Source organism: Danio rerio, chromosome 9 (genome assembly GCF_052040795.2).
Source record: "Danio rerio strain M-AB ecotype USA chromosome 9, GRCz13ab, whole genome shotgun sequence".
NCBI classification, from domain to species: Eukaryota; Metazoa; Chordata; class Actinopteri; order Cypriniformes; family Danionidae; genus Danio; species Danio rerio.
Genome location: NC_141029.1, coordinates 57,130,001 through 57,150,994, shown reverse-complemented (window position 1 = coordinate 57,150,994; position 20,994 = coordinate 57,130,001). Strand labels below are relative to the sequence as shown.

Genomic DNA, 20,994 nt, shown 5'->3' with positions numbered 1-20,994 from the left:
TGAAAGATGATAAAAGTGTGATTCACAGAAAGCTAACAATACAGAAAAAAAGACGTACAGAATTTACAGCCTGCAGTGACAGACAGAAGAGTTGAGTCTCAGGGTGCGTTCACACCTGTGAATCGATTCAGTTGTTCCGAAACAGATTACAAATGTTACATTGTTGCTCTTTGCTCTTGGAGCGGTTCGCTTTCACACTGCACAGTTCCTAATCGGACCAAAAGAGCAAAAACAAGTCACGTGTGAGTAAACTCTCCTCACATTGGTCAGAGTCTCCCTCAGCTGTCAGGAAGGGTGGTGGGTTGGCGGTGTTTGACAAGGTGCGCGCAACGTGTCTGAAGAGTGAGGAGAGATGCGGTGGGGAGGGGTGAGAAGGGTGCACGACGTAGCTTATTTGAGGACCGGGAGGGAGACGCAAGATTACCGGGAGATCATCACCTGTTTGCGGGCAAACGGAGACTCACGAAACTTCCCGCCCTACTCATAATTCTCTCTTCATATAGCCGTATGCCTATTACATATCCATAAAACACTGTGATAACCGTGCTCGGATCGTATCAATTTCTCACTGCAATCGATCCGCTCCAGGGTTCGTTTTAATCAAGCTGACACCACCTCATTCAGGCAATCTCAGAGCGATTACTTTGGCGCGATTGGTGGATTCACATATGGCAAACGAACCGCGCTAACTGGGCAAACGAGGCAGGTTCTGAAACAAAAGTCTAGGTGTGAAAGCACCCTCAGAGAATCAGATGCTGGACAGAAACGATGGACTCCATTACACTGAAAGTGTGCAGTGAGTGTGTGTGTGTGAGTGCGTCTACCTTGCTGAGTCTGCTGTAGCTGTAGTTTGAGCTCTTCAGTGTGTGTGTTCATCCATTTAGTGCGTTCTTCACACTCCATCAGCTGAGTCTTCAACAGCGCACACTGTTGGACCTGCAGCACACATTCATATTTATATGAAGGTTTATATTTATTTATATATATATTCATGCATTCATTCATTTTCTTGTCGGATTAGTCCCTTTATTAATCCGGGGTCGCCACAGTGGAATGAACCGCCAACCGCAAGTTTTTACGCAGCGGATGTCCCTTACAGTCGCAACCCATCTCTGGGAAACATTCACACACACACACACACACACACACACTACAGACAATTTAGCCTACCTAATTCACCTGTACCGCATGTGTTTGGACTGTGGGGGAAACCGGAGCACCCGGAGGAAACCCACGCGAAGGCAGGGAGAACATGCAAACTCCACACAGAAACGCCAACTGAGCTGAGGTTCAAACCAGCGACCTTCTTGCTGTGAGGCGACAGCACTACCTACTGCGCCACTGCCTCGCCTATATATACATATATATATATACACACACACACAACCTTAAATCAGAAAAAGTTGGGACAGTATGGAAAACACAAATAAAAAAAGAAAGTGGTGATTTCTAAATTTACTTTGGCTTGTATTTGAGTGGAGACAATATGAACACAAAATGTTTGATGTTTTTTCTGGTCAACTTCATTTCATTTGTAAATATTCATCCTTTCCGGTCATCCAGACCTGCAACACACTCCAGTAACAGTAGTGTCAGGAGCAGATTAGGGCAGTGAGCAGGTAAACTGCTGAAATAATGATGCGATTAGGATTTGGTACAAAAGCAGCAGCAAAGACAGCTCTAGTCCTTTAGGCTGAGGATCACCAGTTTGCTGACAGACACATGAGGAAATGATTGAAATGTTGAAAAACAATGATCCTCAGAGAAAGAGAGAAAGACATTTGGATATTTCACCTTGATCAGTGCAGAACATCATTAAAGATCGAAGGAATCTGGAGGAATTTCAGTGTGTAAAGGACAAGAGCGCAAGCCTAAGCTGAACAACCGTGATCTCTGACCCCTCAGGGGGCGCCGCATCAAGAGTCCTCATTCATCTACAAACCAGATCAGCACATGGGTTCAGGACTACTGCAGTAAACCTTTGTCAAGTACCACAATACAGAGTTACATCCACAAATGCCAGTAAAAACTGTACTCAGCCAAAAGGAAGCCCTATGTTAACAGTGTCCAGAAGCGCCGTCAACTTCTCTGGGCTCAGAGTCATCTGGGAAGAACCATCACACAGTGGAAACATGTACTGTGCTCTGATGATTCAGTGTTTCAGGTATTTTTAGGAGAAATGGGCGTCCTGTGATCCAGACCAAAGAAGAAAAGGATCATCCAGACTGTTACCAGCAACAAGTCCAAAAGCCAGGGTCTGTAATGGTCTGGGGTTGTGTAAGTGCCCTTGGCAAAGGTAACTTGCACATTATGCTGCCTTCTTCTCCAGGGACGCTCATGCATATTTCAACAAGACACTGCAAAACCACATTCAGCACACATTACTGAGTCCTGCTGTGGAGGAAGAAGACTGGACTGGCCTGCCTGCAGCCCCGACCTTGTCTCCAAAAGAGAACGTGTGGCGCATATTAAAGCACAAATTGCGTCAGTGAATACCCCGTACTGTTGCCCACCTTAAGACTTGTTTGCAGGGAGAATGGGAAAAAATGACACCTGAAACACTATAAATCAAAAGCAACCCCTAAAATTGATCACGATAAAGGATAAAAATGAACACAAACACACGAGCATGAGCACTAGACACAGCGCAGGTCAAACCTCGTGCTGCAGTTGTGTGTGTAAGACATTCTTCTGCGTCTCCAACTCCTCCTTCTGCAGTTCATGCTCCGCCTCCAGTCTCCGAAGCTCCGCCTGCAGCATCAGATGCTCATGTGACGGCGCGCTGAGCTCTAAAACAACAACAACAACACAATTTCTGCATCAATCCAACATTATTATTTTGCCAGCTCACAATGTTACTCTTAAGATAAACAATTAATCCATGCAAGTTAATCCACCGAAAAATATTAGTGTGTTTTGGTAATCAGCAATCAAAAGTCTGAGCTTCTGTGTTTAGAGCAATGACTGTAAAAAATATGGACGACGCGACAGCCCTTTTTCCCATTGAACGCCTTGAGGGCAAAACGCCTGCTTGACGGGCACAAACTGTCGCAAAAGACTGCTGAAATTGGAGCCAGACATGCGCAGAAGGATTGTCTGATGGAGCCAGAGGAGGAGCCGCGAAAATGAGCAGAGTCGAGCTTCCAACCAAACGCTTTATGTAAAATCAACCACGCCCCCCCGAACTTCTCAGCATGCGTTTGCTGTCATATCAACACAAATGGATGTAATAACGTTAACAAATATGAGGGTTTTATATATTCAATCGCGCCAGCTCCAGGCCGCAACACATAACTTACTCGCGGCGTCGCGGGCTGATTCCGGCTCACATGCGGCAGCGCCGGCTCGCTCGGCCGCCGCATCTGGCTCGATTGACTCGGGCTGGAATTGGGTAGTGAGTCCAGGCATCCGGAGTAGGTCCAGCAGAGGTAGTCAGTCTGAGCTCTGAGAGGTAAGTCTCCGGCAGGCGAGAATCTAGCCGGAACTGTGTTTTGCTATCTGGGTGGCTAGGCGTGTATCAGCAAACTAATAAAGCCCGAAAAAAGCCCTGAACTTAGCGAATAAACAGTGTTCCACCAGGATCATGTATGTCAGAAACTATAGTTTACTGCTAAACTCATTTTGTCATGGTAAAATAACACAGAAATCGAATAATAACATTTCAGTCTACTTCAGTCTCCTGCCGAAGCTCAGACGCCGCGCTTTGAGAAACTGTCAATCACAGCTGTCAATCACGATGACACGCCCAGCATTAAATTACTGCTAAAAACAAACTGTTTACAAAAATGAAGATCTGCACCTATTTCAGCACAACTATCTTTCGGGACAGTTTATTGCAAGTGTAATATTTTTTTTTTATTTGGGCTCAAGTCTCCTTCATTAACACGGAGGAGGCGGGCTTTATGACTTGTACTGCAGCCAGCCCCCAGGGGGCGATCTAACGGCCGAAACCTTCACTCAAACGTAGGCTTGCGGCACACTTGGTTTAGAGTGGCGATCTATCCGTTGACATCAATCTGAGGGTTTCCATAGCAACTGCATATTAATACTCTCTCTGGCTGTTCGTTTACTATAAAGGGAATGATGTGCAAGATAAAGCTCCGCCCCCTACTCAATATTCAGTTTCAGCTGGAAGTACATTAGCATATCATATTTAAAATATGCTTAGATGGAAACCCTAAGATGTGCATATATTATGTTATAAAAACATATGCACACAGGTGAGAGGGATGAACTATAAATGTATTTCTATTATAGTTTATGTGCATTATTTCTTATTAGATTTAGTCAGTAAACTCCATGAGTGTGTGTGCTGTGATGGAGTTTTCTCAAATGCTGATCAGATGTAAATGGGTGTGTGTGTGTGAGGGTGTGTGTGTCATTAATGTTGGTTTGCAGTTCTCCACGTTTCCAGCAGATCTGAAATGTTGTTCTGCAGATTGTACAAGGCCTCTCAGCCCTCCGTCAGTCCGTCATCACAGTGCTTCAGTATTATTATTCCCTCCAGAACTGTCTTGAGCATCTGTCTGCGCTCCTGACTCACGCCTCCAAAAGCCACCGCATTCATTGTATTTCGTCTTCATCTTCTAAGGTGCAGCTCATTTATTAGAGGAGAACAAACATCACAGTGGCGAACGCCAACAGTGCAGCAAACTCCACTTCTCTCAGCGATATTTCCGACTGTTTCGCAGAAAGTGATTATTTTGTTCTCTTTGATTTAGTGGAGCGAGGCAGTGGCGCAGTAGGTAGTGCTTTCGCCTCCCAGCAAGAAGGTCACTGGTTCGCTGGTTCTAGCCTCGGCTCTGTGTGGAGTTTGCATGTTCTCCCTGTGTTCGCATGGGTTTCCTCCAGGTGCTCCGGTTTCCCCCACAGTCCAAAGACATGCAGTACAGGTGAATTGGGCAGGCTAAATTGTCCGTAGTGTATGAGTGTGTGTGTGTGTGAATGGGTGTGTGGATGTTTCCCAGAGATGGGTTGCGGTTGGAAAGGCTTCCGCTGCATAAAAACTTGCTGGATAAGTTGGCGGTTCATTCCGCTGTGGCGACCCCGGATTAATAAAGGGACTAAGCCGACAAGAAAATGAATGAATGATTTATTGGATGGAAATGCTGATTTATTTGTGAATATTTTATGCAATATTTCATAAATCTAATTCACATCTTTGGATGGAAATATAGCTAGTGAGCTGACTTCTTTTTTTTTTTTTTTTTTTGCATTTATTGCAAGGTCATCCTGCAAAACTCAAGTCTCCTCCTGTATTCGAGAGGCCCAAACAATGAAGCGTTTCTCTGTCTTTCAGCTCTTTCTCCCGTTGCAGCCAAGATGGTCAAATTAACAAGCAGAGCACGTGCAGACGGGACACTTCTCACTCTGTGTGTGTGTGTGTGTGTGTTTGCTCTGCTGTCCCAGCTTGACCCCTTTAAAATCTCAAACTTCACAAAAAGGGACTGACTTCAAGAGCAGGGACCTGTTTCAGTAAGGAGGTTCAAACAACTCGGAGTTTAAACTTGAACTCTGAGTTGATTTACCGAGAGATTAAAAACTCAGAGTTTTCGGTTTCAGAATAGCTGATCTGAGTTGGGTCAATCAACTTCGAGTAGACCAACTCAGAGTTAAGCGCGCACACCGTGACTTTAAAAAGGCATTATCAATGGAGCGCAGACATTACGAGTGACTATGGCAATATCTTATAAAAGAGATCAGCATTTCTTTCTCCAGCTGAACTTGATGTTCTCATGCAAAGTTATAGCAAATATGAGTGTATATATTTGAAAAGAAGCAGCCATCAACCAGTTAGTGTGGGAAAACAGCTGCTCAAGTTAATGCCTAATTTCACTTTTTAAGTATTTAAATATTTAAGTATAATAAAATAAGTCATGTAATTTGTGATGTTTATATATTTTTTTCTAAACTTTTTTATACATTTATTCGTTTTAAATGATTTAACAGTGCACTTGTGTGTCTGCCTTTTTTATTGATCAAGGGATATAGGTTAATATAACATTTAGAAGGTAAGCAGTACTAAAAATAATTTTTAGAAAGAATAATAATCCCATTAATCTAGTTACATGCATGTCGAAGGTGAATTTAATTTAATTATTTATTAAAAAAGGATAAGCCATTCTCGTACAGTTCTTCTGTGTGTGACTAAAATGTAGGCAATAGCTGTGTTTCCATCCAAATATATTACACAAATGTATGTGCAAAACTGGAATATTGCATAAAAGATGCGAATAAAATTCCATCCAACGAGTCAAAGAGAAAGAAATTGTCACTTCCAGATTAAACTGGCACCAAATATCAACAGTAAAAACAGAATTTACTGTGGTAGAAGAAGCTGCGTCAATTAATTCTTTATTTAATTAATGCACTTGCGCCTCGATGTCAGAAGACAATGCTGAAACACAATGAACATGTGGGGGCATCTGAAGCCATAAGACACGGAGACTCTTGACACGCACCAGACGTTCGGAGGTAATTAATAATATACACTAATACTGAAACAGTAAAGGCATTTTAGAATGACTAAAACAATATTTTTTGACATGTTACAGTGTGCTCAGCCTGCAGGTTTGTTCATTTACACACATCCATTATCATATGATCATGATCTTTTTTTAATGTACATACTGTAATTTGTTCAGTAAAAGTGTTTCCATCGTAGTTTATGCGCACATTTTCTATCGAATAAAAGTTTATCCTACTCAGTTATGTGCGTTTTTTATGCATATTTTAAAAAGTTATGTGCATCATGACGTTCCTATCAATCGTTTTTATGCACATATCCAAAATGAGCATTAAAATAGGTGGGTGGAGACGCAAGGCTATGGCGAGAAATACCACTTCATCTTTAAAAAAGGGGAGGAGACCGACAGAAACTCTGAGTTTAGAGAATAAAACCTGCTTCTGACCAGGTTAGATTCACAGAGTAAGTTACCACAGTAACTGACTCTGAGTTAAAATTACCTTTCTTTCAGAAACAGGCTTGACTTACCCTGCTTTCTCCAGTTTAACAAACCTGCCATTTTGAAACGGAAAACCCAGAGTTTCTCTCATTTCAGGGTTAAAATACAGAGTTTTCACTTAACCTCCTTTCTGAAACAGGCCCCAGGTCTTTCCCAGAAATCACAGTGCGCTTGTGTTCTTATTACATATTTACTCTGCAAATGTTTGCTTTTATCCGTTTCAGAATAGATGGACAAACAAACAGAGAAATTAACCGATCTTTCTGAAACATTTTTTGTTGAATGAGTAAATAATCAAGGCTGGAATGATGTTGGCCGTCAGCTTATAAACCATATGATCTCCATCAAATTATAAACAAACAATATTTCAACTGACAATGAGAGAAGATGTGTTTGGCCCTCCTGTGAAGCTTTTATTTTCCAAACATTTCCCAATGTAATAATTAATTTCTAATAACTGATGTCTTTTCTCTTTGCCATGATGACAGCACATAATATTAGACTAGATACTCTTCAAAACACTTGTATTCAGCTTAAAGTGACATTTAATCCACTGCCGAATGGTGTTGCCATATTGTGGCAACATGATATTCATGTTCATTTCCCTGCCACTGTTTCTTTAAGACCAACAATGATTTTTTTTTTTGGACCTTTGTGTAGCCAATGATGTGCTTTGGTTAGGTCACATGATGTGCAGTGTTTTTCTGTAGTGCAATTTCTGACACACTGGCGTTTATTGTGAATAGTTGCTGAATGCAAACGTCAATAAAAACAAAGAATTAAATTATGTCAGATCCACAAAAAAAATTTGAAACATCACCTCCAGTGAGTTATGATGACATATTCAAAATAGTTTTTTGTAAATTGATCAAATGTGTGTGCTGCCAAATGGCAACACTGTGTAATAGTGGAACATGTCACCTCACACTAATCAAATCCTCTGACCAATCAAATGCTATCTACTATCTGACATGCCCTGCCCACTTCTTCTCATTGGCATTTAGCTTGAGCTCAACCACTCCCTGCCAGAGCAGTGATAAAACCATACACCATTGGCTGTATTTTGGTTTAAAGGGGAGGAGCTTCTCTATGCCCCGCGCTCTCTTCCTGTTTTGGTTCAGATTACGTCAAACATCTAATAAAAATGCACATTTCAAAGCACGTCACGGGACTCATGTCTGAAGATAACAATAAGAAGTTCACCTTGTGTCAGCCTCTGGTTGTGTTGTTGTTTCTCCTCCAGCTGTTGTTTCAGCAGGCTGATGCGTGTCTGCAGCTCCAGCGTGTGTTTCTTCAGCTCTGGATAATCCCTCATGTTCTCCAGTTGTTCTCTCAGCAGCTCCTTCTGTTGCTTCAGGAGAGACGCCTGCGATCGGGACGACTCCAGCTCCATCTGCAGCAAACACATTTACATTCAGTCATTTGGCAGATGCTTTTCTCCAAAGGAACTTACAAAGAGTCAAACCATTTTACCTTCAACCCTATACACTAATTGGCTGAATTTAGTGAAAATGTGCTATATCTTTATATCTACACTGCCTGACAAAAGTCTAGTGGTGAAGCTCAGTTGTAAAAGCTACCAATAATAACTTGACTTCTAGTTGATGATGTGTAAAAGTGTCAGAAGGTGGATTTCTCTGTTGAATCATCTGCTGATCTGCATCAATCATCACCAATACTGCAGAAGACTACTGGAACCAGCATGGACCAAGATTCTCACAGAAATCAGTCAAGTTTGGTGAAGCAGAAATCATGGTTTGGGGTTCATTCAGTATGGGGGCGTGCGAGAGATCTGCAACATCAACAGCCTGAGGCATCAAGACATTTGTGCTGCCCATTACATTACAAACCACAGGAGAGGGACAATTCTCCAGCAGGATAGCGCTCCTTCTCATACTTCAGCCTCCACATCAAAGCTCCTGAAAGCAAAGAAGGTCAAGCTGCTGCAGGATTGGCCAGCCCAGTCACCAGACATGAACATTATTGAGCATGTCTGGGGTAAGATGAAGGAGAAGGCATTGAAGATGAACACAAAAGCTGCGTCCTAAATGGCACACAATGCACTCATGCACTATGTACTTATGCACTTACACACTCAACAGGATAGTATATGTATGTAGTGGCGTCCCAAATGGCACACTAATGTGTTTTTACTAAGCGGAAATTCCTTGATGACGTTTGACGGTCGCCAAATCAGTGAAATAAACGACCGAATTATCAAATAATACCTGCCGTGAGTATAACCGCATTCACCATCGGGAGGCGCTATAATCACTCTCGTATGAGAATTTTGCTTTCACCATCCAAAATAAATAAAGTTATTCAACATGTGCGTCTGATAGCTCCGCCCCTTCCGCTACATAAGCAAACCTGCGGTCGTTGAGTGCGTGAAGTGTCCATCATTACACACTTCATTTTAGCGGCTGAATGAGTGCATCATCCGGGTAATTAAAGTGCACTTATTATTTTTAGAGTTTTCAGTGTGAACACACTACTTACACTATTTATACTACAAAATGGCGTAGAATAGTGCATAAGTATGCGATTTGGGATGCAGCTCTTGATGATAAAGACTCTTGATGAACTCTGGGATCCTGCAGGAAGGCTTTCTTCTTCATTCCAGATGACTTTATTAATCAGTGATTTGAGTCATGTCAGAGATGTATGGATGCAGTCCTCCAAGCTCATGATGGAGTCAGACACAATATTCATTCTGTCTCCACTGCAGCAGGACTTTATATTCTATACTGGACATTATTTCTGTTCAGTGATGAGACTTTAGTCTAAGCAGAGTCAGAGTTTACTGTCCTCATCAAATCATTAATAATCAAGACGTGATCAGATTTTATTGTGAAAACCTAGAGGCCTTTGCCTTTCATAGAGACACATAGGAGACAAGCCTTTTGTCAGGTAGTGTGTATCTTCATCAGAACATGAAATGACTTCTATCAAGATGATTTTCGTCATACAGCATGTGTTTACCAGCAGTTGTTTGACCTCTGATGATGTTCTCTCATAATCTTGTGTCTTTGCTTCAACAACAGCAGCTTCTTTCTGCAGACGAGCTGCTTCTGCTGCAAAGGGGAAAACATGGATCAAAGTGAAAGCGATTGTTCAGACTGGATTTATCTCAAGCCACAATCCTTTAATCAATACTATAATATTTAATTAGCTGAGACCAGGAGATTTTAAGCAAGATGCTTTAATACACATTAATATTGCCTGTTTATGTATTATATTGTTCAACAAGTACTTTTGCACACACTTCAGGTATACATTTGGACATGTTTGTGTAATTCTATTTATTAATTATTTATTTAATAATCAAGATAAAATTAAGAAATTTGTTACAAGGACAGGCAGGAACAGCCAATTGTCAGAAATCCATAATAGACTCAATGCAACTAACAGATTCCTGTAGAACTTTAATTCATGGTAAAGTAAGAGGAGCGCTAAGTATACAGTATAGATCAATATATCAGTAAATGAGAATCCTGCAAACATACCTCTAACCCTCTCCTCATTTTCTGTCAGTTTCTCTGTTCTCTTCATATTCTCCTCCTTCAGTTCCAGCTGATATCTACAACATGCCAAAAGTAAGGGTTAGTTCACCCAAAATTGAAAATGTGCAGTTCATTTAATCCCCTCAGGTCATTGAAGTGTAGACCTGTCACGATAATCAATATATGGACTTATCACATAACACATATATGTGAGCTCAATCATTTCTGGTGATGCAATATATATATTGCCCCCATGCATGAAAACCCAGTTCTAGCAACATTTTAGCTGATTGTGCATCATCTCTATCTCTGCTGGAGGTGTCAGTGTCAGTATGGTTAATTAAACACTGTAGTATTTACTTTAAATTACTGTAGTATATTCTCATGTGGGTGTCTGACAGCTGGAAATGTATCTGGTAGCAGATATCGCAGCCTCTGTTACTCTTCACCTTGCACTTTTCTGCTCACATTTATTATTATGTATTTAAGATATGCATTTTCTCATTCTGATTCCAGTGCCTCAACATTAAACTGTTAAATTGACTGTAATTAAATGAAATATTCTTAAGAATAAAATATGATGTGCTCTCTGGAAGAGTGCACTTGAACTGTGATGATATTTCTGATCAAAACAAATGGACTAAGCCAAAGGAAAACTATTGAATGAATGAATTTAGTGATGAACACAATAGTGTCACTTCATACTTTTATGGAAAAGGTGTGAGATTTCATATTTTAGGGTTCCTGGATAAACAGAAAACACTACATTTGCTTAAAATCAAAGTCTTTTGAATACATCTTACCTTTGAATTAAATATTTTGCTCAGTTTAATGCATATTTGTTTAGTAAATAAATAAAAATTCTACTGACCCTTTCTTTAATAAGCTTATTAAGTCACAGCTTATAAACTTTTTTCAATTTTTGTTGCGAGAGCGACATGTGCAGGATTCAGATATATAACATGCGACTCTGTATTTTTTATATTACTGAAATTGAGCTTTATACACCATCTGAAAGCTGAATAAATCTTTATATCAATGTATTATGTGTTGGGATGGACCTCTCTTTTCACTCTGATGATCCCTCGGTTCCAGTTCGCATCTCAGCCTGCCTGTCAGACATTTCACACTGGATGAAAGATCATCATCTTCAGCTTAACCTCACGAAAACGGAAATGCTTGAAGTTTCTGCCAAACCGACTCTACATCACAACTTTTCAATCCAGATGGACGGGGCAACCATTACTGCATCCAACATGGTCATCAATCGTTACTCCAAGGCTTTTCACCAACTAAACTTCTCTGAGCACATCTCTAGAACTGCTCGATCTTGCAGATTCGCACTCTACAACATCAGAAAGGTCCGACCCTTCCTATCTGAACATGCAGCTCAACTCCTTGTTCAAGCTCTTGTTTTCTCCAGACTGGATTACTGCAACTCTCTACTAGCCGGGCTTCCAGCTAACTCTATCAAGCCTCTTCATCTGCTCCAGAACGCAGCAGCACGAGTGGTCTTTAATGAACCTAAAAGAGCACATGTCACTCCGCTGCTCATCCGTTTGCACTGGCTGCCAGTTGCTGCTCACATCAAATTCAAAGCTCTGATGTTTGATTCAAAGCGACTTCTGGCTTTGCTCCTTCTTATCTGCTCTCACTTCTGCAGATGTATGTGCCCTCCAGAAACTTGCGTTCTGTGAATGAACGTCGCCTCGTGGTTCCATCCCAAAGAGGAAAGAAATCACTTTCCCGAACTCTCGCATTCAATCTGCCCAGTTGGTGGAATGAACCCCCTAACTGCATCAGAACGGCAGAGTCACTCGCTGTCTTCAAGAAACCACTAAAAACTCAACTATTTAGTCTCCAGTTTCCTTACTAATCTGCAATTGCCTCTCTGGCTCCACCGCTAACAAATAAAAATAATAATAATAATTACTAATGTTTTGCTTCTTACACTTTACACACCTGAAACTTGCCTATTGTTGCTCTTATAGTTGTGTAAATTGCTTCCTTGTCCTCATTTGTAAGTCGCTTTGGGTAAAAGCGTCTGCTAAATGATTAAATGTAAATGTAAAATGTTAGGATGAACGATATTTGTTCGAGATACAACTGTTTAAAAATGTGAGCATTCACAGACAAACTCTACATATTGAGAAAATAAGCAATTCATATTACTAACCATACATTAAGAATTTATATATTTACAGTAGAAAATTTACTAAATATCTTCATGATACATTGATCATTTTGACCCAATATAATTATTATACTAATAAAATAATATAATATCATTATTATAATAATACAAGTACTCTAATGATGCTTATACTACAGGTCTGCTCTGCTGAATGCTTGATTCTGATTGGCTGATGATCATTCTACGGATGTTGTCAGATAAATGCACAGCTAAAGTAGTTCCAGCATAACAGCTGCATTACAGCTCCATATCACTCCGCTGAATGATTAGAGTTATTTCACAGCAGCACAAGTCAAAACTCCCATCAGAACACAACAGAAGGAGAATGAGGAGATGTGGAAGACACTAGTTTTGTGTTCCAGGATGTTACACATACACTAAAAGCAATGATTTGACTTAATTATGTAATGAGTATATCAGTGAAGATCGTCTTCATCTCTGCTTACTTCAGTAACTCGCTCTTCAGTTTCTGCTCAAAGGAATCCTCCATGGTCTTCACAGACAGTTCTCTCCTCCGTAGGAGATCCTCCATGGTCTTCACCTTCTCCTCGTGCAGCGCACAGCTCCTGCATCAGCACAACAAAACAGCAGACATTATATTACATTACCTAAACTCTTGCTTATTAATTCTGAAAACTATTAGTATTTAATTTCAGTGGGTTTTTCAGTGACTCCTGATGGTTTCCATTATTTCTTAATGTTTTATCTTGCTTTAGTTTAAAAAAAAGAATCATAAATTCAATTTTTTGTTAATATCTATTCTTATTTTATTAACAAAAATGTTCACCAATAGTTTTAGTTTTCATGACTAAAGTTACTCGTCTTCCTCACTTGTCAAAGGTCTCCATCCTCTGCCTCAGCTCCATCTCTCGGCTTCGCACAGACTCGATTTCTCTCAGCACGGCTTGTCTTTGAGCATAAATGTCCTTTTCTTCAATCTGGATCAGGGGAATATTACAGCTATGACAACTGCTGTGTATTTCCTTAATTTACTTGAAAGAGGTGTTCATAAGACTGTTGTGAAACCTTTATAGTCAAGTCATGAATATGGAAGAGATTTTATGCACGCTTATAACAACTATCATTATGCATCATTTGCCCAGTCATGACTTTTTTATAACTTTTATTTTAATTTAGTGTTATACACAATTTTAATAATGCAAATTAATAAAAAAAGAAAAAAATCATGAGTTATATACAAAAAATGAGTTATTGTACATATGCATGCAATTATATACTGTACTTCACAATAATAGCATTATATCATATATCATCTCAGTGCATACAATTATGCAAAGAGGAACAACAAAAATAACAAGTGAATGAAACTACAATTAAAGCTGCAAGCAGGGATGAAAGGGACCTCGCACCCGGGCTCACCGCCGCCTGGTGGCCGTAGGATCACAGAGAAAAGCGAACAATATTATTTTAAGCCAATATGTATAAAAACCTGAAAAAAATCACAGATTTATGCCAAACTTCCTTCTGTCAGCAGGTGGCGCTATGACTGACTCAATATTGGCATGTAGATGTCTTCAGGATAGGACTTTTATCCACCATGTGAATTTTCAGGCAGATCGGACATTGTGTGGTTGAGTTAAGCCAAACTTCCTTCGGTCAGCAGGTGGCGCTATGACTGTGACTCAATATTGGCATGTAGATATCTTCAGAAGAGGAATATTATTGAACGTGAAGTTTCAGGTAGATCGGACATTGTGTGGTTGAGTTATAAGTACTTCCTGTTCCATGGCGAAACACTGAGGTTTGTCAGGCCGCCACGGACACGCCCTTTGGCGAAAACAGCAGATGTACAAAATAAAACATCGCTAGAGCTTTCAGATAACACCACCCAAATTTAGTGCTGATACGATAAAATTTGGCCTTTAGGTGACAAAACCCAATTTTGGTGCTGATAAGATGAAATCCCTAGGAGTTAAAATACCACGCCTGGAAATGGCAAAAACGCCACTTTTTCGCCGCAGGAAGTTAAAAATATCTGACTTCCTGTTGAGTTTGGGATCGTTTCAAGAGACTTTTTTTTTTTTTTTTTAGGTTTTGGCATGTTTGAGGTGTGTGCCAATTTTCGTATGTGCGCGTGACTCGTAGCTCAGGGGCTAGTCTGTCAAATGTGCATAAGTGGCGCTGTAGAGTCATTTTGCCATGCGCAATTTCGTAACCAATAACAAACGAAAATTTTCGCCACTTCTGGGGCGTGTGCAAAGTTTCGTGAGTTTTCAGGCATGTTTAGACCCTCAAAATCACGATTCATTCCGGAGAAGCGGAATAATAATTAATAATAATAATATTAATAACAATAATAAATGGAGCAATTCCGATAGGGCCTACGCATCGTTTCAGTGCTTAGTCCCTATTTACATACTGACTCTGTTAAACATGATTTGACAGAGTAATGAGGCATTTAATGAGACATTTTATTTACAACTACACCAAAAACGTGATCAGAAACATATTCATGACAATTATAATACCTCATTACAGTCATGTTTATGACAGATTTATGACAGTTGTCTTGGTAATGTCAAGTAATCATGGCAAATCTAAAGTATTTGTTTATGTCAGGTTGTCAAAACAAACAATGTCATCTTTGCATTTAAAAAGTCATAACTGAGTGAAATATACCTAATAACACTTGTCATGAGCATGCATAAAATCCTGACGGTCTTATTGTTTAATACCTCCTGGTGTTTCTGCAAGCGCTCGATGGCGTTTTTCTCTCGACTGATCAGAGCTTCAGACTTCAGCTCATATGTTTTCTCCATGTCTCGTCTGAGCTCCAGGATTTCTTTCCTCGATCTTTCTTTCTCCTCCTGCTTTACCTTGGCTATCTCCACATCCATGAAGTGCTGGAGCTGAAAGAAGACGATGAAAGGTTATTTTGAGATTATAATCAGCAGTATTGTAAAGCAAACAAGAGCTGCGCTATATATTGTTTCAGTATCAGCATGGAAATGTGAGCATCCACAATATTCTCATCACAAATGATCGCTAAACCAATCGATCAAACAATCAATCAAACCTGGCATAAGGGTCTTTTTTAGCGAAATTGAGATTGATAAACAATCTTTTCATTGATGTTTGATTTGGTACGATAGACAATATTTGACTGAGAAACAACTATTTGAAAATCCAGACAACTTTCCTGAAAATTGTTCACTAAAAATTTTAAATTGTTCAACTTTCCAACCTTTTCCTTTAGCTTAGTCTCTTAATTATCAAGGGTCGCCACAGCGGAATGAACCGCCAACTATTCCAGCATGTTTTACACAGCAGACACCCTTCCAGCTGCAACCCAGTACTGGGAAACACCCATTAACACTCACTCACACGAACACACACACAATCATACACTACATCCAGTTTAGTTCATACAATTGAGATGATTCTCAAGATGATTCTCAATTCCCGAATGAGTCCATGTTATTTAGCGGTTAATAATTGGGAAAAACTTACCTTAAATATTCCAACTGACCAATCAGAAACAAGTATCCCATACAGCTGTGTAATAATGAATAATAAAGGAGTCAAACCTTTGCGTTGAGCTCGATCTGTGCTTGTTCCTGGATCTCTTTCCTGTATTCGGCCAGCTTGGCTTCCACTGACGCCCAGCGGTCGCCTCTGTGCCGCAGCACTTCATACTCCTCATCAATCAGCTGCATCTTCTCCACTGCAACACACACACAAAAGTCACACAATGCAAAAGCTGGCATCTGGAATTAGAAATGTATTCAAATCTGATATTTCAATATATATATATATATATATTGCAATATCAGATTTGAATACATTTCTAATTCCAGATGCCAGCTTTTGCATTGTGTGATTTTTGTGTGTGTGTTGCACACAAATAATATATATATATATATTAAGGGTGGAGCCGAACCCGAATACGGTATTCGGAAAGGCACGAATAGCGTGTTTTTACGAATACTTGATTCGAACAAATACTTGAAAAATTATTTGTATTCGGGAGCAAGAAAAACATTATATCAAAAAGCAGCGTTTCCTCATGAGACCACAGTGTATGCCCGCGTGAGTGAGTGAGTGAGTGAGTGAGAGAGAGAGAGAGAGAGAGAGAGAGAGAGAGAGAGAGAGAGAGAGAGAGTGAGTGAGTGAGTGAGAGAGAGAGACAGACACACACACGCTCAGTGCAAAACGCGCCAAAGCCCGAAACTGAAAGCGAGACGTGACTTTTAAGTGGTTGTTTCATATGGATTTATTAATCATTCTTACTGTTAAGTGATCGCAAACTGACGCAAACCCCTTACTGCACGTCAGCTGCGCGCCTTCAGCAGACCTCCTCATTCCTGCAGCACGAGAGCTTTGATTGTTTATGCGCGCCAAAAGTGGCGGATCTGTCCGGTAAAATATCTGACTGCGTGTCACCGCATCCCTAAGGACTGTTTGGCGAAATATTTGACTGCATGTCACTGCATAACAAACGACTGAAACGATATAACTAGAGAACTCTCCACTGTGCTACTGGGGGAGAGCGTATGGCAAGCCGTTTTAGCATTTAAACCTTGTTCAGACTATCCATAAATATATTTAGAGATATCTCTAATTATATTTTGACTTGTCATAATTATAATTCGACTAGTCAGATTGGAAATATCTGCAAATATATTATGCCTGACTAGTCATATACCTCCATTGAAAAATATTTGCAGATATCTCTAAATAAACAAACAAACAAACTTTGTGTCTGTTTTGTGGCAGGCAGATTATAATAGCAGGGCTGTATCTTTTAGTATTATATAGAATACTTTTGTTCTGCCAGATCTCCCAGGGAGGGTTTTATTTAGATTTATTTAGTTAATATTAGTTTTTGGAATTCTGTCCATTGAAAAAAGTTATTTCAGAAGAAGAACAGTTTTTTGAAGTATTATTTGTTTTTAATCCGTCTATTCAGTGTCAAGAACGGTGGTGGTGGGGTTCATAATATTCACAATGGTATTTTATTAGTTGTTGGTTTAACCATGGATGAGATAATGGCTTCTATGTTATTTTCTTTTCAATGACATTTCTTATCACATGTTCAAAAACAACAGCCAATATTGCATATCTATAATTTATATAATGGGTATAATTAAACAATACTTTCACTATAACGTAAATTAGAAGTGTAATAGAAAAAATATATATTTTTGCGGCATTTTGAATTTTACTCGAATACAAATACAAATACAAATACAAATACTTTCCCCCCCTCAACAAATACAAATACAAATACAAATACCGGCTGCTCCGCACATCCCTAATATATATATATATATATATATATATATATATATATATATATATATATATATATATATATATGTGTGTGTGTTTAAAAATGGCTCTTACATCCAATGTTGTGTTTATATTTATGATTATGTATTCATGACATTTTGTTCCACTGCGAAATGACAAAGCTCAACCTGACTTGAATTAATTTGCAGATTCAGTGTAAGACTATACAGGCTCACCCAGAGACTCCTTATGCGCTGCTATAGAGGTGGTTTGAGTTGAATTATCACTGCAGTCTCTGTAAACACTGTGGTCCGTCAGCTCCATCAACAGACTCTTCAGAAAACCTGCAGAGTAAATCATGTTCATCATGAGGTTTATTACAGACAGCACATTTGGTGAGGGTAAATACATGTTAATAGACATTATTCACAATATATTTACTGCCGTTCTCTGATGGATAAGCACTGAGAATCTGGATATAAGATGGCATTTTATTTACTAGAAAGTGAAATGAGAGTGGAAGAGAGTGAATTATCAGAAGTGGGTGTTTACCATCAGAGGAAAACCAGAAATCTACATAACTGGCATTTGGAAAGGTCAAAATAAATATAATAATGTCCACAAAAAAACGTAATCTATTTAGACATGAAGCAAGATTTCATCCTTTTAGATCATTGATTTTGTCCATCGATTATACAACATATACAAGATGAGATAACCAATCAAACACGCATGTTTTTTTTTGCATGTATCCATCAACTCATTCTATTGCAATATTTAGGGTTTTCTCACACTAGACCAGTTGTGGGCAAACTTTTTAGACTCGAAAGCCACATCAAGTTTTGCAAACCAAGTGAAGGGCCACATGTCAAATCCTTCAAAAATAACTTTTATTATTAGTGGCAGTGTGCATGAAACGTGATATCGGACAGAAACATGTCACATTAACACAAAACAGATTTTTTAAATATTATTTACAAGTATTTATAATATTTATAATATATTTAGAAGTCAAATTATTTTGCACTGCAATTTATATTTACTTATCAATCATCATAAAACAATAAAATAATCCCTTATAAATAATAATAATAATAATAATAATAGACGCATGGTCGCCCACTGAAGCTAAGCAGGGCTGCGCCCGGTCAGTACCTGGATGGGAGACCACATGGGAAAGCTAGGTTGCTGCCGGAAGTGGTGTTAGTGAGGCCAGCAGGGGGCGCTTAACCTGTGGTCTGTGTGGGTCCTAATGCCCCATTATAGTGACGGGGACTCTATACTGCTCAGTGAGCGAAATATATTCTACGACAAAAAAATGAACACATTTAACCAGCAATTATTATATAATTTAACTCAAATTAACAACAATCTCATTTGAGCTTGTATTAATGTGCTCATATCAACCATCATAAAACTGTGAGATAAAAACGAAAGAAGAATCTTAGTCTTTGTTATTCCAGGTCATGAGTGTGTTAATGTGAACAATGAGCCTGGTCCCCTCTCTTCGCAAGGGTGTCAAAGTCTGGAGTCTGCTACGGCAAAAATGCGAGGCGCAGCAGGCGGTTAAAACGTGAGGTGTGTAGGGTGCATAAGCAGCACGCAGAACCCTTGTGGCTGTTAGTAAACCATTCAAAAGAGACGCCTCTTACCGCATAAAGCGCGTTTGGTGTAGGGTTGTAACGGTATGAATTTTTTACGGTATGATAATCGTCTAAAACAATACCACGGTTTGACGGTTTCGCGGTATACGGTATGTTACAAATGTTACAAAATAATAGAACAGTGAAGCAAATTTGACTTTTTCCAAATAATATATTTTCAGTTACTATAAACAACACCACTTACAATAAAAAAATAAAAAAATAAGAAAATAATAAATAATGTGTCAAAGTCCAAATTACATTTACATTTACATTTAGTCATTTAGCAGACGCTTTTATCCAAAGCGACTTACAAATGAGGACAAGGAAGCAATTTACACAACTAAATTGCTTAAAGTCCAAATAAACATGGTGCAAATCCTCAGTAAAAAATAGATATAAATATTTACTATACTATAAATAGTTACATAACGAAACTAGATTCAATATGGAACATCCTTAGGTTTTATGTGCCAGCATGGATATGGTTGTCTGTGGATATGGATTTGGATATGGTTGTCTGCAATGCAGACAAACAGCTGCACCTTCATTTGCGTCTTTTGAAAACAGCAAGAGCAGCAGTTCGTCTTTGCTGTGTCACTGTTTTGTCATGTTTCTGTGCTGCTGTGCATGCAAAAGTACTTAGTATGAGAATTATTTCATGCAAAACTTTTTTTTTGCGTTTTATTTAGCCGCGCATAAATGTATGCCTATCTCTCATTCTGTGTTGCTCAAAAAGCTCGTTTTTGGTCCACAAACAAAAGCGAAACCTATGCGTATTGGTTGTGATATAGCGAGTTTGAATCAATCTGGGCATGGAGGAGGGACAATGCATCAATGTATCATGTCTGGTTTGTCCGGAGACACAGTGACGAGCGTTTCTTTGTCAAATCCGCGTTGTCAAATTTTGATGACGTAACCGCACTGATTCCGGAGCCTCCGGAGCCGCGAATGTTATGTGATACAGCACTGGAAAGCTGAGATTCTCTTCTTTATTCCAATCTTTGAATTGTATGAATCGGATCAGCGGATCAAAAGTTATTAAACATTTAAGAGCAAAACTTATTTTTAGCCGCGGGCGGCTGTCTCGGTCTTTAAGGGTTAAAACCGTTGATATGCAATTGTTCATGGTATGATAATCGTGCACGTTCAAATCGTGGTAGACCGTCATACCAGTATATTGTTACAACCCTAGTTCGGTGTGATCAGCCCCTTAGGTTGTAGTCTTTTAAAACAGCAGTACTTTCTAGGCACATTAGACATACCGCTTTCTGTCCAATATTGGTGAAGAAGTATTTTATTGTCCATTTTTCCTTAAACACACCACATTCAGAGTCAATTTTATTTTATTTTTTTTGCCTGACTCATTTTCAGTCAAGTGCATTTTAATATCCGAGAGTGTGTTGTAATTCTACTGGTTGCTTTAACTGTACCGT

At 39.3% G+C, this 20,994-nt stretch overlaps 1 protein-coding gene across 5 annotated transcripts in view; it reads right to left on the bottom strand.

Annotated features, from left to right (window-relative positions):
- ofd1 (OFD1 centriole and centriolar satellite protein) overlaps positions 1-20,994 on the bottom strand; it is a 32,275-nt gene that overhangs the window by 7,172 nt on the left and 4,109 nt on the right. For 3 of the 5 annotated variants that reach the window (NM_001319208.1, NM_001004496.2, XM_087266004.1), the window contains 10 exon segments: positions 825-936; positions 2,659-2,789; positions 8,169-8,358; positions 9,948-10,039; positions 10,472-10,545; positions 13,109-13,228; positions 13,494-13,600; positions 15,359-15,532; positions 16,211-16,347; positions 18,152-18,259. In NM_001319208.1, coding sequence (NP_001306137.1) covers positions 825-936; positions 2,659-2,789; positions 8,169-8,358; positions 9,948-10,039; positions 10,472-10,545; positions 13,109-13,228; positions 13,494-13,600; positions 15,359-15,532; positions 16,211-16,347; positions 18,152-18,259 — 1,245 coding nt within the window. 5 annotated transcript variants of the gene reach the window in all.